General features: G+C 43.1%; 1 protein-coding gene across 1 annotated transcript in view; it reads right to left on the reverse strand.

Moving 5' to 3' along the window:
- Window positions 1-537: 537 nt before the first annotated feature.
- Window positions 538-14,503, reverse strand: part of LOC141053654 (septin-10-like) — a 146,405-nt gene continuing 132,439 nt past the window's right edge. The window contains exons 9-11 of the mRNA XM_073550668.1: window positions 10,653-10,785; window positions 6,240-6,424; window positions 538-1,263 (exon numbers count right to left, since the gene is read on the reverse strand). Of these exons, the coding sequence (XP_073406769.1) occupies window positions 1,254-1,263; window positions 6,240-6,424; window positions 10,653-10,785 (328 nt within the window). The 3' untranslated portion in view covers window positions 538-1,253. The remainder of the gene's footprint in view (window positions 1,264-6,239; window positions 6,425-10,652; window positions 10,786-14,503) is intronic.

Here is a 14,503-nt window from a genome sequence, read left to right on the forward strand (position 1 = left end):
AAATATATACAAACGAGTCAAGCGTGATGGACGTATCCTGCGCTACTGATTAATTGACAAGCCACGATGAGATGAAGAATTGCTGGCTTAACGTCAACGCGTTTCGGAATCACCCTGTTACACTGGTTACACCTCCTTTTATTTAAAATAAGCTTTGGAGGCAGATTCTCATTCATATTAGTGTATGGAGCAATAGCCCTGAACAGCTCACTTACACATCCAAGAGAAATCCACCTTTTTCTTGTAAGACATCAGACTACCGACAACAAGGCATCATTTTATTCAACTTTCTATGTATGACCTGCATACCCATGTAGATGGCTTAAGAGAGTTGATCTTGCTGACAGATGCCCTGTAAGCGCCCAGGATATAGGACATTTAAAGCTCACATTTGGAATGTTTAGAATGGGATTATTTGTCATTAGCTAAAAGAGAATTAGGAACATTATATTTTATTACTTCTCTCTAAAAAAAAAAAAAAATAAGACAGTCGGAACAATAAAACATAAAACACCAAATAACATTACTTCATGTTGATCAAATGTAACAATTCTTTTTAATAAAAAATCCCCAACATACCGTAATAAACATGTGGAAAAATAACTGTTCTACGTGTAACTGCTTTTATGGTGGGCTACCAGAAGACAGGAAATGACTTGTTTTTGCACATACACAAAATAAAACCCCTTATTGAGGTGTTAGAACATTTTATATTTTTGAGCGGCATTTCTACATTTCTATAAGCAGGTCCAAATGTGGACTGGCACAAGAAAGACGTTAAGGGCCTCTAGACACGTGTGGAAGGTATTTATGTGCTTCGGAAGAGTCGCCCATGTGATTGCAGTTTGAGGCCGTAAATTCTCGGAGTGTCGACAACATCTTATGATCTTCTGCAGCTTTGCAACTGGCTTGAGTTCAGTAGAACACGCCACTTCCTAAACAGAATATCCCTTAGGCTTTTCAGATTGCACATGCTATCCTTGCACATAATCACATTCCCTCTCATCACATATAACTGTGCCATCTAAACATATCTGGATATATGGGAAGTTTTAACAGTCTTGGAACAAAGCTGCGCCCCAGCAGTCTTGTCTTTTCCTTTGGTACGACTGAGCTCCTCGAGTCTAAGGAGCCCGATGGTTTAATAAAAGGGATACGGGGTATGGGGGTAGTGAGAATTCTTTTTATTTTGTAGTAAAGAATGAAAGGACAATCAACGCCAGCTTATGTAGTATCATATCAGCTTTGTCTGATCACATGAACCTGCAAAGAAAAAAAACAAACCAGAAAATGTAATGTATACAGACATGGAGCATTATTGGCAGTGAATACTTTTTTCCTATTAATCTTATCCTGTCAGTTTTGTTGCGTTTACTAAATTGATGATCCACTTTTAACTTCGATATTACATATACAGTTGTGGCCAAAAGTATTGACACCCCTGCAATTATGTCAGATAATAATCAGTTTCTTCCTGAAAATGATTGCAAACACAAATTCTTTGGTATTATCTTCATTTAATTTGTCTTAAATGAAAAAAAAACACAAAAGAGAATGAAGCAAAAAGCAAAACATTGATCATTTCACACAAAACTCCAAAAATAGGCCAGACAAAAGTATTGGCACCCTCAGCCTAATACTTGGTTGCACAACCTTTAGCCAAAATAACTGCGACCATCCGCTTCCGGAAACCATCAATGAGTTTCTTACAATGCTCTGCTGGAATTTTAGACCATTCTTCTTTGGCAAACTGCTCCAGGTCCCTGATATTTCAAGGGTGCCTTCTCCAAATTGCCATTTTTACATCTCTCCACAGGTGTTCTATGGGATTCAGGTCTGGAATCATTGCTGGCCACCTTAGAAGTCTCCAGTGCTTTCTCTCAAACCATTTTCTAGTCCTTTTTGAAGTGTGTTTTGGGTCATTGTCCTGCTGGAAGACCCATGACCTCTCAGGGAGACCCAGCTTTCTCACACTGGGCCCTACATTATGCTGCAAACTTTGTTGGTAGTCTTCTGACTTCATAATGCCATGCACACGGTCAAGCAGTCCAGTGCCAGAGGCAGCAAAGCAACCCCAAAACATCAGGGAACCTCCGCTATGTTTGACTGTAGGGACCGTGTTCTTTTCTTTGAATGCCTCTTTTTTTCTCCTGTAAACTCTATGTTGATGTCTTTGCCCAAAAAGCTCTACTTTTGTCTCATCTGAGCAGAGAACATTCTTCCAAAACGTTTTAGGCTTTTTCAGGTAAGTTTTGGCAAACTCCAGCCTGGCTTTTTTATGTCTTGGGGTAAGAAGTGGGGTCTTCCTGGGTCTCCTACCATACAGTCCCTTTTCATTCAGACGCCGACGGATAGTACGGGTTGACACTGTTGTACCCTCGAACTGCAGGGCAGCTTGAACTTGTTTGGATGTTAGTTGAGGTTCTTTATCCAACATCCGCACAATCTTGCGTTGAAATCTCTTGTCAATTTTTCTTTTACATCCACATCTAGGGAGGTTAGCCACAGTGCCATGGGCTTTAAACTTCTTGATGACATTGCGCACGGTAGACACAGGAACATTCAGGTCTTTGGAGATGGACTTGTAGCCTTGAGATTGCTCATGCTTCCTCACAATTTGGTTTCTCAAGTCCTCAGACAGTTCTTTGGTCTTCTTTCTTTTCTCCATGCTCAATGTGGTACACAAAAGGACACAGGACAGAGGTTGAGTCAACTTTAATCCATGTCAACTGGCTGCAAGTGTGATTTAGTTATTGCCAACACCTGTTAGGTGTCACAGGTAAGTTACAGGTGCTGTTAATTACACAAATTAGAGAAGCATCACATGATTTTTTGAACAGTGCCAATACTTTTGTCCACCCTCTTTTTATGTTTGGTGTGGAATTATATCCAATTTGGCTTTAGGACAATTCTTTTTGTGTTTTTTCATTTAAGACAAATTAAATGAAGATAATAATACCAAAGAATTTGTGTTTGCAATCATTTTCAGGAAGAAGCTGAGTATTATCTGACAGAATTGCAGGGGTGTCAATACTTTTGGCCACAACTGTACTACATGTCAGCAAATATAACATGTAGTACCGTATTTTTCGGACCATAAGACGCACTTTTTTTCCTCCAAATTTGGGAGGAAAGTGTGAGTGCGTCTTATGGTCGGAATGTAGCATGTGGGGAGGGGGCAGCGGCAGAGTGAGATCGCACTGGGATCGCAGGAGGCAGGAAAATGTTGCCTGCTGAGGGATCCAGCGCTGGGGAAACCAGTGGTCCCGAAACTTAAAGTGAAGTGAATCATCATTAGCCGCTTCTCCGCCCACCTGTCAGCTGAGCAGTGAGCGGGTTAGCAGCAAATGACAGACCCACATGGTTTCCCCAGTGCTGGATTCCTGCAGCAGCTGGGGAGATCTGTGTCTGGTGGAGAAGGGGGCAGGAGCAGAGTGCAGCAGGAGGGATCCATACCTGACAGACAGCACAGCCCGGGCTGTGCTGATGCGATGCTGAATGCTCCTGTGGGGGACCTGTGGTGAGGTTATGAACAGGGCGGGCTGTAGCATCACATGACCGCACAAAGCCCTGCCTCTTCATGATGTCATCACAGGTCCTGCAGACACCGCAATGTCCTCTTACATGACCGGTGGAGAGGTCATAAGAAGGAGGGCACTGTGCGGCCATGTGATGCTGCATTACCTCACCACAACGTGGCTTGCTGGCTGCAGGACCTGCACTGAAAACAGCCTGTACAAGAAAGAATTAATTAAAAGGTTACGAATTACAGCACATAATCATTCTGCCATCCTGTGCTGAACTATAACTCCCAGCATGCCATAAGATCTGCAGGACATGCTGAGAGTTATAGCTCTCCCATGAGATCTTAAAGCAGCACTGCGCATGCGCCTGCCATTTTCCAAGATGGTGGCGCCCATGATCCGGGGCAGCGCCCATGATGCCAGAGGGACATAGGAGGTGCCGGGGGGTGGGGAAGGGGGATTGAAAGGAGGGGGGGAGCGGAGTGAAGGGGGAGGGGAGCAGATGGTGACGGCGGCGGCATATCGTCGCCGTCATTCGGTGGCAGGGGCAGCTCGCCCCTGCCAGTCAGTGTGGGGGTGTTGGATCTCGGTCTCCAGCCATGGCCGATGCTATTGCAGCATCGGCCATGGCTGGATTGCAATATTTCACCAAATTTCATTGGTGAAATATTACAATCGCACTGATTGAGTGTTAAAAGTGAAACAGTCAATCAGAGCGATCGTAGCCACGGTGGGGGTGGGGGGGTGAAGTACAAAGCCCCCTGTACCTGCGGGTCGGGTGACCTTTCATTGACCCGACCCGCAGGGGGGCTATCAAGTCATGACACAGCATATGCGTCATTGGTCGATTGGCACCGACTTTCATGACGCATATGCTGTGTCACTGGTCGGGAAGGGGTTAACCTGATCGCTAAATGGCGTAGCGCGGAAAAAAGTCAAAATGCCTGAATTACGTTTTTTTGTCACAGTAACATTGCATTAAAATGCAATAATGGGGGATCAAAATATCGTATCCGAACCAAAATGGTATCATTAAAAATGTCATCTCGGCACGCAAAAAATAAGCCCTCAACCAACCCGAGATCACGAAAAATGGAGACGCTACGGGTATCGGAATATGCCGCAATTTTTTTTTCTTCTTTTTAACAAAGTTTGTAATTTGTTTTCACCACTTAGATAAAAAAAAAATAACCTAGACATGTTTGGTGTCTATGAACTTGTAATGACCTGGAGAATCATAGTCAGTGTTAGCATTTAGTGAACGTATAAAAAAAAAAAAGTCAAAACAAAAAAAGAAGTGTGGGATTGCACTTTTTTGCAATTTCACCGTACTTGGAATTTTTTCCCGTTTTCTTGTACACAACATGGTAAAACCAATAGTATCCTTCAAAAGTACTACTCGTCCCACAGAAAACAAGCCCTCACATGGCCATAATTGATGGAAAAATAAAAAAGTTATGGCTCTGAGAAGAAGGAGAGCAAAAGCAACAAAAACGCAAAACCAAAAAAAGCTCCAGTCATGAAGGGGTTAAGGTCATGGAGTGACTTAGCCAGTCTCCAGACCTTAATCCATAGAAAATTTAATGATGATCTGCAAAAAGGAGTGGACCAAAATTCCTCCTGATGTGCACAAACCTCATCATCAACCACAAAAAATGTCTTGACTGCTGTGCTTGCCAACAAGGGTTTTGCCACCAAGCATTAAGTCTTGTTTGCCAGAGAGATCAAATACTTATTTCTCACTGCAAAATGCAAATAAATTTATACAATGTGATTTTCTGGATTTTATTTTTGATATTCTAGCTCTCAGTGTTAAAATTGTATACACACTTATACTTAAATCGCTATCACCTGTTACACTCCTGCAGCGCACCATATTTATCACTCGCGTTTTGCTTTATTTTGCTAATTATTTTGACTGTTTGTTGCGTTTCATACATCTATAAATTACCGTATTGCTATCCTCCCTCTCCTTCTCCTGTAAAACTGCTCCCATATTGTATGATTTATTTTTATTGCTTTTTAAAATTTAATTTCTATAGCTTTTTATATTCATTGAGACTTGTGTTATGGGTGGTTTGGTCATCTTCTCTGTATGATTAGAGTCATCATATATGACTGGAGAGAGCCATATTTTGGCTAGTAGTAGTCCAGTACTTAGCTGTCATAACCATGTGGATGTATTACAAGAAAAATGGACTCTTAAGGGTATGTGCACACGTAGTTCTTTGGTTGTGCGGATTTTGTTGAAAAATCCGCAGAACAAAAGTCATGCGGTTTATCTGTGGATTAGCCTGCGGTTTTGCCCTGCGGTTTCACACCTCATAATGGATAAGGTGTGAAACCGCAGCAGAATCCGCACAAAGAATTGACATGCTGCGGATTGTAACCCGCGGCAAATCCGTGCGGAAAAATACGCAGCATGTGCACAGCGTTTTTCAGTTTACCATTGAAAACAATGGTACTGTACAACGCACCTAAATCTGCTGCGGACCCGCAGGGCCAAAACCGCTGCAGATCCACAGCAGAATCCACACCGTGTGCACATAGCCTTAGGGAAGATTTATCCTTGCATAAAAAAAAAAAAACCTAAATACTGTAATTTGGTAATGTTCAGTTGCTGTGTACACCATTCACTAGTAGAAAAAGTTGTCACCATAAGATGCAGTTTCTCAGCAATCAGTGAGAGCACAGGCAGGTCACACTTATACTTACGTTTTGCGATCCTTTTTCAGGCTGGTGTTGGAAACCGTTCCAAATGCTTGTCCTTGTAGGAGCTCTGCCGCTGCTTTACGTTTATTAAATGCACTCATTTCTTCCTGCAATTCTTTTCTTTTGTCCTCTAGACTTGTTCTTTCATCATGATGGTGTCTCTTCAACTGCTCAAATCTGTTCTGAAGCTGTATAAATCATATAGCTTATCAATATTCTGTAAAAGATATCTTTATAAGCACTACTAAACAATCGTAGAAACAATACAAATGTAATTATGGATTCCAACAGACGGGTGCATGATCACGGGCAACTAGACAATACATGTAATATATAGGGCTGTTTCTGCTGCATATACCTGAATTTCTGCAAGCCTCATTCAGACATTTCTGCCGTGTGTGAATATAACATATAAAAGGTTCTTCTCATCGCAGACGGTTGTCTCTACGTCCAGGTTTCGCTCGACGGAAGTGAAGCCATAGATACAGCTGAGAGTCGCTGAGCTTCACCTTTTACGTGAGTATCAAACAAATGACTAGGGTACTTGGGAGTCACAGAATCAGCATTACTTCTGTATCTTCTGTTATTTTATTTATTTATTTTTTTTTTAACTCAAATCATTTTTATTGAACAAACCACAGCTTATACATTTTCCATTTTCATACATATAGCAAAATGACAGACATAAAAATCTGTGCATTTAACAACAATGCAGGTGCCACCCTATGTGTAATTACATTACAATGCACAGATCTTCAGGTAACCTCCATTCCACTTCTCAGACAATGGTCACGTGTCTCCAAGGTTCTAGTAACTAAGCCCCTCTAAGTTAATCCCTAAGACCCGTTTCACACATCCAATATTCACAATCTGTGTCTGGACCTTGGACCTCTGACTAGTCTATACCGGTGAGGAAGTTGAGTTTGGGTCGGAAGATCCACAGATGGTCCGGACATACATAGACCATGAATACTGGATGTGTAAAACAAGCCTCAGATGTACCTGTCAATGACAATCATTCGATTTCTCAGTGAGTATGGGATGACAGTCCCAGTGCATCCAACAATGCCCCTTCATGCATTCTCAAAACTATGCATGATATTACTCTTCAAAAGTTCTTAAAGGGAACCGGTCACCAGTTTTGTCATATCTCAACTAAACTGATGACCTTATTTAGCACCAGTGCTGCATTTAATAAATGCTTATGTAACCCCTGACTCCCACTGCATACCCCCCCAAAACCTAAAAAAAGTTCTCTTGCGCTGTACGATAATCCTCTTAAGGCCCCGTCACACATAGCGATCTCGCTAGCGAGATCGCTGCTGAGTCACAAGTTTTGTGACACAATAGCGATCTCACCAGCGAGATCGCTGTGTGTGACAGCGACCGGCCCCCCTGCCGGTAATCGCTGTAGGAAACCGCTGGAATTTCTTTTGTCGCTGGTCTCCCGCTGGCCAGCACGCATCGCTGCGTGTGGCAGGCGGGAGACCAGCGATCAGCTGGTAACTAACGTACACATCGGGTATCCAAGGGACGTGTGTCCCTTAGATACCCGATGTGTACGTTAGTTACCAGCTCCCTGCATCAGCGCGCTGGTAACTAACGAGCACAGCGACGCCGCGCGCTCGGCGTCGCTGTGCTGATCGCTGGTGAAGCTGTCTAACAGCTCATCATTGATCACATAGCGACTCACCAGCGATCCTGACACGTTGATATTGTTGTCGGGATTCGCTGGTGAGTCGCTATGTGTGACTCCAGCTTAAGACTGGTCCAATGGGTGTGGCTTCTGGCCTCTCCATCCCTCCTCTCAGCTGCTACTCACCATCCTCCTTCTTTGACTAACGTGGATGACACCTCCTGCATCTTCCACATTATCGGGCAAAATCTTGTGCCTGCGCAGAGAAATCGCAGCTCACACACTAAGCTTTGCCTTACTGTGGACAGAAAACATAAGTGTGCATGCACTGGTACACATCTTTCCGGCACATGAGCCGTGACACGTGTCAATGCACGCGCACTTATACTTTCGGCTTAATTTCGCTGACGCAGGAGACATCATCCATGTCAATCAAAGAAGGATGATATCGGGCAGCAGCCGGGAGGAGGGATGGAGAGGCAAGAAGCCAAGCCCATTGGACGAGACCGAAATTACCATACAGTGCGAGAGAACTTCAAAAGGTTTTTGGGTGGTAAACAGGGGGTCAGGGGGTTATATTAGCTTTTATGAAATGCAGCACTGCCTCTGAATAAAGTGATACTTTTAGTTGATATGTGACAAAACTAGTGACAGGTCCCCTATAATAGATGAACAGTTTATGTGCTTCCCGCATACATTTCCATGGGAGTTAAAGGGGTATTCGCATCTTCAAGAATCTATCCCTATATGTTGTAGATGTAATAATATTAGTAAATACCTCCAATTAGGAATGTAGTACAGTTCTTCAGCTTTGCTATGTCGCTTACCCCATCTGCAGGGCATTACACTAGCTCAGGTATCCATGGTTATGACTACTACCCGTCACTATATGAGTAGTCGTTCCCATGGATACCTAAACCTAAGCTACTGCAATGCCCTGCACATGGGGTAAGCGACATAGCGAACCAGAAGAACTAGTTTTTGCTAATATTATTATTATTACACCTAATACATATTGTGATAGGATCTTGGAGTTGGAAATACCACAGGTGTTCAAGTCTGACCACAAATTCTCAATTGGATTAAGGTCCGGGCTTTGACTAGGCCACTCCCAAGACCGTTTACACCTTTAAATCACTTGAGTTTTGCTTTAGCAGTATGCTTTAGGCCATGGTCTTGTTGGAAGCTGAACACCCGTTCCAGTCTCAAAATCACTGACAAGACAAACAGGTTTTGCTTAAGAATATCCCTGTATTTCTCACCATCTTCTCCTTGACTCAGACCATTTTCCTTCTCCCTGCTGCCGAAAAACATCCCCACAGCATGATGCTGTCAACACCATGTTTCACTGTGGGGATGGTGTTCTTGGGGTGATGAGCTGTGTTGGTTTGGCGCCATACACAGCGTTTACCTTGGTGGCGAAAAAGTTCAATTTTGGTTTAATCTGACCACCTCTCTTTCCTCCATACATTTAGGGAGTCTCCCACATGTCTTTCGGCAAACTCAAAATGGGCCTTACAATTTCTGTGTGTAAGTAAAGGCTTTTTTCTGCCCACTCTTCCATAAAGGCCACCTTTATGGAGTGTACGACTTATTGCGGTCATATGGACAGATACTCCAGTGCCTGCTTTTGAACTCTACAGCTCCTTCAGTGTTACCTTTGGTCTCTGTGCTGCCTGTCTTGTTAATGCCATCCTTGTGGGGGATGATCAGAGATTGCAAAAAAGAGAAAAGAAAAATTCCAGCTCACCCATTCAGAGGATCCTCTATGGCAACTTGTATATTTCAGAGCAGTCTGCTGGAAAACCAGATGGTAGGCATGGGCACCACAGCGTGGTTAATCCTTGTAAAACTCTCTTCTGTGCATTCCCCCCCACCCCACAGCCACCCCGAAGCACGAGAAACTCATTAACTCAAAACTGAAAATAAAAATTAAAATCTGTCTTGTGGTTGTTGTTTCAGTATGTAATCAGTAGAACGGTGCCGACTTGACACTGTGTGTAGGTTACTGTGCACAATCCTGCTGACAAGATCCCTTTAATGGTGTTGCTGCCTGTGTATATACTGACAGACCATCTGACACTTAGATTGCACACAGGCGGACTTTCTTTCATGAATCATGTGACTTATGAAGGTAATTGTTTGCACCAGAAATTTTTAGGGGCTTCATCGCAAAAGGAGGGAATACATATGCGCAGGATAAATTTTAGTTATTTGATCCTATAAATTGAATGCCTATATTTTTTTAACTTCTCTTCACCAACTTAGACTATTTGGTGCTGATGCATCACACACAAATCGGAATACAAAAATATTTAAACACAGGTTGCAGTGTAATAAAATAGGTAAAATGCCAAAGGGGGTCAATACATTCGCAAGGCACTGTAACGTCACTGTGCTCTGCACATTTACAGGCCAATAAAGACTATGAGCACTGCTTTATATTTGCACAAGTAGTCTAATCATAGTGGGTACCGTATGACAACTTGTTTTTCCTATGTGTTTTTTGCCCTGGAAGGGGGCGATCTTGGAAAACTCCTTTAAAGTAAATTGTGTAGTATGAACAGGAACAGAACTCAATGTATAGCTATGCATGCTCTACAGTGGAATTACATGTGGTGCTCATTTGTATAGGGACTTGTATGGAATTATTGGGGCTGGATGAGGGTTTGATTAAAAAAAGCTAAGCTATTGCATCTTAGGCTCTAGCGATGTTCAGATTTGTTTGGCCTTGTAAAAAAACAGTGAAGAATAAAAAAGGTCAGGAATGGATTTTGTACCTCTCTCTCTGCCTCTTTCAGCACAGTCTCCTTTTCTCTCACTCTTTGCACAAAGGTCTGTCTCATCTCTTCCTCCTTCCGCTGCAGATCCTCGAAGAACTCTTGGCGTTTGGCTTCATAGGTTTCTTGTAAACTGTAGAACAAACAAAATATATTGTGATTCCACTGACCAAGAACTAAAAATGACCCCAAAGTTCATAGTATTCCTCCAACATTACATTTTTTAATTCAGTTCTTTTAATGCAATGCACCAACAAGGGGTCATCATCCACTAGGACCTGATGCTCTACAGATCTGTGTGCAATCATTGCAGATTTGACTGTTGTTCCTTTCATGGCTTGTTCTGGTTGGACGCTGATTTAACAAAATACAGTTTATTGTTAAAGGGATCTGTATCCATTGCCTATACCATAGCTCCCAACAGTCCTGGATCTGGCGGGACAGTCCCTTTTTTGACTGCCTGTCCCGGGCGGGAGCTAATTTTTCCTGCACTGATAAGCCACATGCCTCCCCATGCACCGACCCCATCCTCGCCCTCCCAGAGACCCACCGCAAGCCCCACACAGCCTGCAATAACATCGCTAGTGTTAGGTGTCAGGTTCCTGCAGCTGCACAGCAGGAATCCAGAGCTATGCAGCAGCCAGCGGTCTCCCATTCCCCTCCGACCTCTCAGGGACCTGCACAGCAATCTCGGCGATCCAGACGCCCTGCTCAGACTAGTTCTCTGGGTCTGGTTGTTGCTGTCACCTCTGGACCAGCAATAGTAGCGCAGTCTGCTCTGCAGCAAACCACTCCAGAGGCTAAGTCCTCTTGCCGCACTACTAGGCATGCTCACGAGACGATCTCCCAGTGGAGATCATGAGTCACGTGCTCATGTCCTTCTCCTGTTCTGATTGGTCCATCTCAGAGATCTGGAAGGTCCCGGAAGCGCACGGCTATAAAAGGCCCACATGGCCACTCGGCCATGCGCTAGTATAGACTCTATTTGAGAAAATATGGAATGGGCGGGCACCACCACGTGGAAGCAATATCGTATGCACAGGGTGCTACCATTGTGCCAAAAATATATGTATGGGAACAAGAAAGAAGAAAGACGGCACAACAAGGCGCAACATTAAAAAATGTAAAACCATTGTGCAGGCTGTGTGACATAGATAGCAACAATATGTTAAGAAACAATATAATCTGCTTTATTACAATAGCAAGTGATGTTATGGTCTTGATGCAATTAACGTCCTACCAAGTATGCAGAAAATCATTGATAGTAAATACGTAATTCTTAACCCCTTTCTGACATCGGACGTACTATCCCGTCCATGGGACCCGGGCCCCTATGCCCACGGACGGGATAGTACGTCTAGCGCGATCAGCGGCGCCCACGTGGTGAGCGCCGCTGATAGCGGCCGGGTGTCAGCTGATTATCACAGCTGACACCCAGCACTATGTATCAGGTGACCGCCCCCGACACGTTAACCCCTTGCACACCGCGATCAAATGCAGAAAATCATTATGATAGTAAATACGTAATTCTTAAATAGAAAAACATACATTTGTCAACATATGGCACAATAAATAATAGCCCATAATAAGAAATATCACCCCTGGCAATGCAAAGACATGTGAGCACCTAATACTGTGTCAAATACTGTGGTTCCATGCATATGATATAAATGCAGAAATGGCAATACTCACCAATGATTAATGTTATATTGCACTGCCCATTGCACTGCCCGTCCCTATGCGTGTCGCTACACCATGTAGCTTCATCAGGGGAAGATGAAGCTACAAGGTGTAGCGTCACGTGTAGGGATGGGCAGTGCAATATTTAACCCCTTCACCCCCAAGGGTGGTTTGCACGTTCATGACCAGGCCAATTTTTACAATTCTGACCACTGTCCCTTTATGAGGTAATAACTCTGGAACCCTTCCATGGATCCCGGTGATTCTGACATTGTTTTCTCGTGACATATTGTACTTCTGGTAAAATTTGATTCATATAACTTACGTTTGTGAAAAAAATGGAAATTTGGCAAAAATTTTGAAAATTTCGCTATTTTCCAACTTTGAATTTTTATGCCCTTAAATCACAGAGATACGGCACACAAAAAACTTAATAAGTAACATTTACCACATGTTTACTTTACATCAGCACAATTTTGGAACCAAAATTTTTTTTTGTTAGGAAGTTATAAGGGTTAAAAGTTGACCAGCGATTTCTCATTTTTACAACACCATTTTATTTTTACGGACCACATCACATTTGAAGGCACTTTGAGGGGTCTATATGATAGAAAATACCCAAAAGTGACACCATTCTAAAAACTGTACCCCTCAAGGTGCTCAAAACCACATTCAAGAAGTTTATTAACCCTTCAGGTGCTTCACAGGAATTTTTTGAATATTTTAAAAAAAAATGAACATTTAACTTTTTTTCACAAAAAAAATAATTCAGGTTCAATTTTTTTTATTTTACCAAGGGTAACAGGAGAAATTGGACGGGAAAAGTTATTGTGCAATTTGTCCTGAGTACGCTGATACCTGATATGGGGGGGGGAACCACTGTTTCGGCGCATGGCAGAGCTCAGAAGGGAACGAGCGCCGTTTGACTTTTTCAATGCAAAATTGGCTGGAATTCTGATCGGACGCCATGTCACATTTGGAGAGCCCCTGATGTACCTAAACATAGATATGTGGTGAGAACTTTGAACCCACAAGGGCTTCACAGAAGTTTATAACGTACAGCGGTACAATTAAAAAAAATCATTTTTTTTCCACAAAAATGATCTTTTCACCCTCAATTCTTATTTTTCCAAGGGTAACAGGACCCTAAAAGTTATTGTGCAATTTGTCCTGAGTACGCTGATACCCCATATGTGGGTGTAAACGACTATTTGGGCGCATGGCAGAGCTCGAAAGGGAAGCAGCGCCATTTGACTTTTTTGGCTGGAATTGAGATCGGACACCATGTCGCGTTTGGAAAGCCCCTGATGTACCAAAACAGTGGAAATCCCCAACAAATGACACCATTTTGGAAACTAGACCCCCCCAAGGAACTTATCTAGATGTTTGGTGAGAACTTTGAACCCCCAAGCGCTTCACAGAAGTTTATAACGTACAGCCGTACAATTATAAAATAATTTTTTCCACAAAAATGATCTTTTCTCCCTCAATTCTTACTTTCCCAAGGGTAACAGGACCCTAAAAGTTATTGTGCAATTTGTCGTGAGTACGCTGATACCCCACATGTGGGGGTAAACCACTATTTGGGCGCATGGCAGAGCTCGGAAGGGAAACAGCGCCATTTGACTTTTTTGGCTGGAATTGAGATCGGACACCATGTCGCATTTGGAAAGCCCCTGATGTACCTAAACAGTGGAATCCCCCCCACAAGTGACCCCATTTTGGAAACTAGACCCCCTATGGAACTTATCTAGATGTGTGGTGAGCACTTTGAACCCCCCAGTGCTTCACAGAAGTTAATAACGCCCGGGTGTGAAAATAAAAAAATCTTATTTTTTCCACAAACATGATCATTTAGTCCCCAATTTTTTTATTTTCCCAAGGGTACCAGGAGAAAATGGACCCCAAAAGTTGTTGTCCAATTTGTCCTGAGTACCCTGATATCCCATATGTGGGAGAAAACTACTGTAAGGGCACACTTCGGGGCTCAGAAGGGAAGTAGTGACGTTTTGGAATGCAGACTTTGATGGAATGGTCTGCGGGTGTCATGTTGCCTTTGGAGAGCCCCTAATGTACCTAAACAGTGGAAACCCCCCACAAGTGACCCGATTTTGGAAACTAGACCCCCCCACAGAACTTATCTAGATGTGTGGTGAGCACTTTGAACCCCC

The sequence above is a fragment of the Dendrobates tinctorius genome, unplaced genomic scaffold (genome assembly GCF_039654945.1).
Source record: "Dendrobates tinctorius isolate UK_male_01 unplaced genomic scaffold, ASM3965494v1 ptg000166l, whole genome shotgun sequence".
NCBI lineage: Eukaryota > Metazoa > Chordata > Amphibia > Anura > Dendrobatidae > Dendrobates > Dendrobates tinctorius.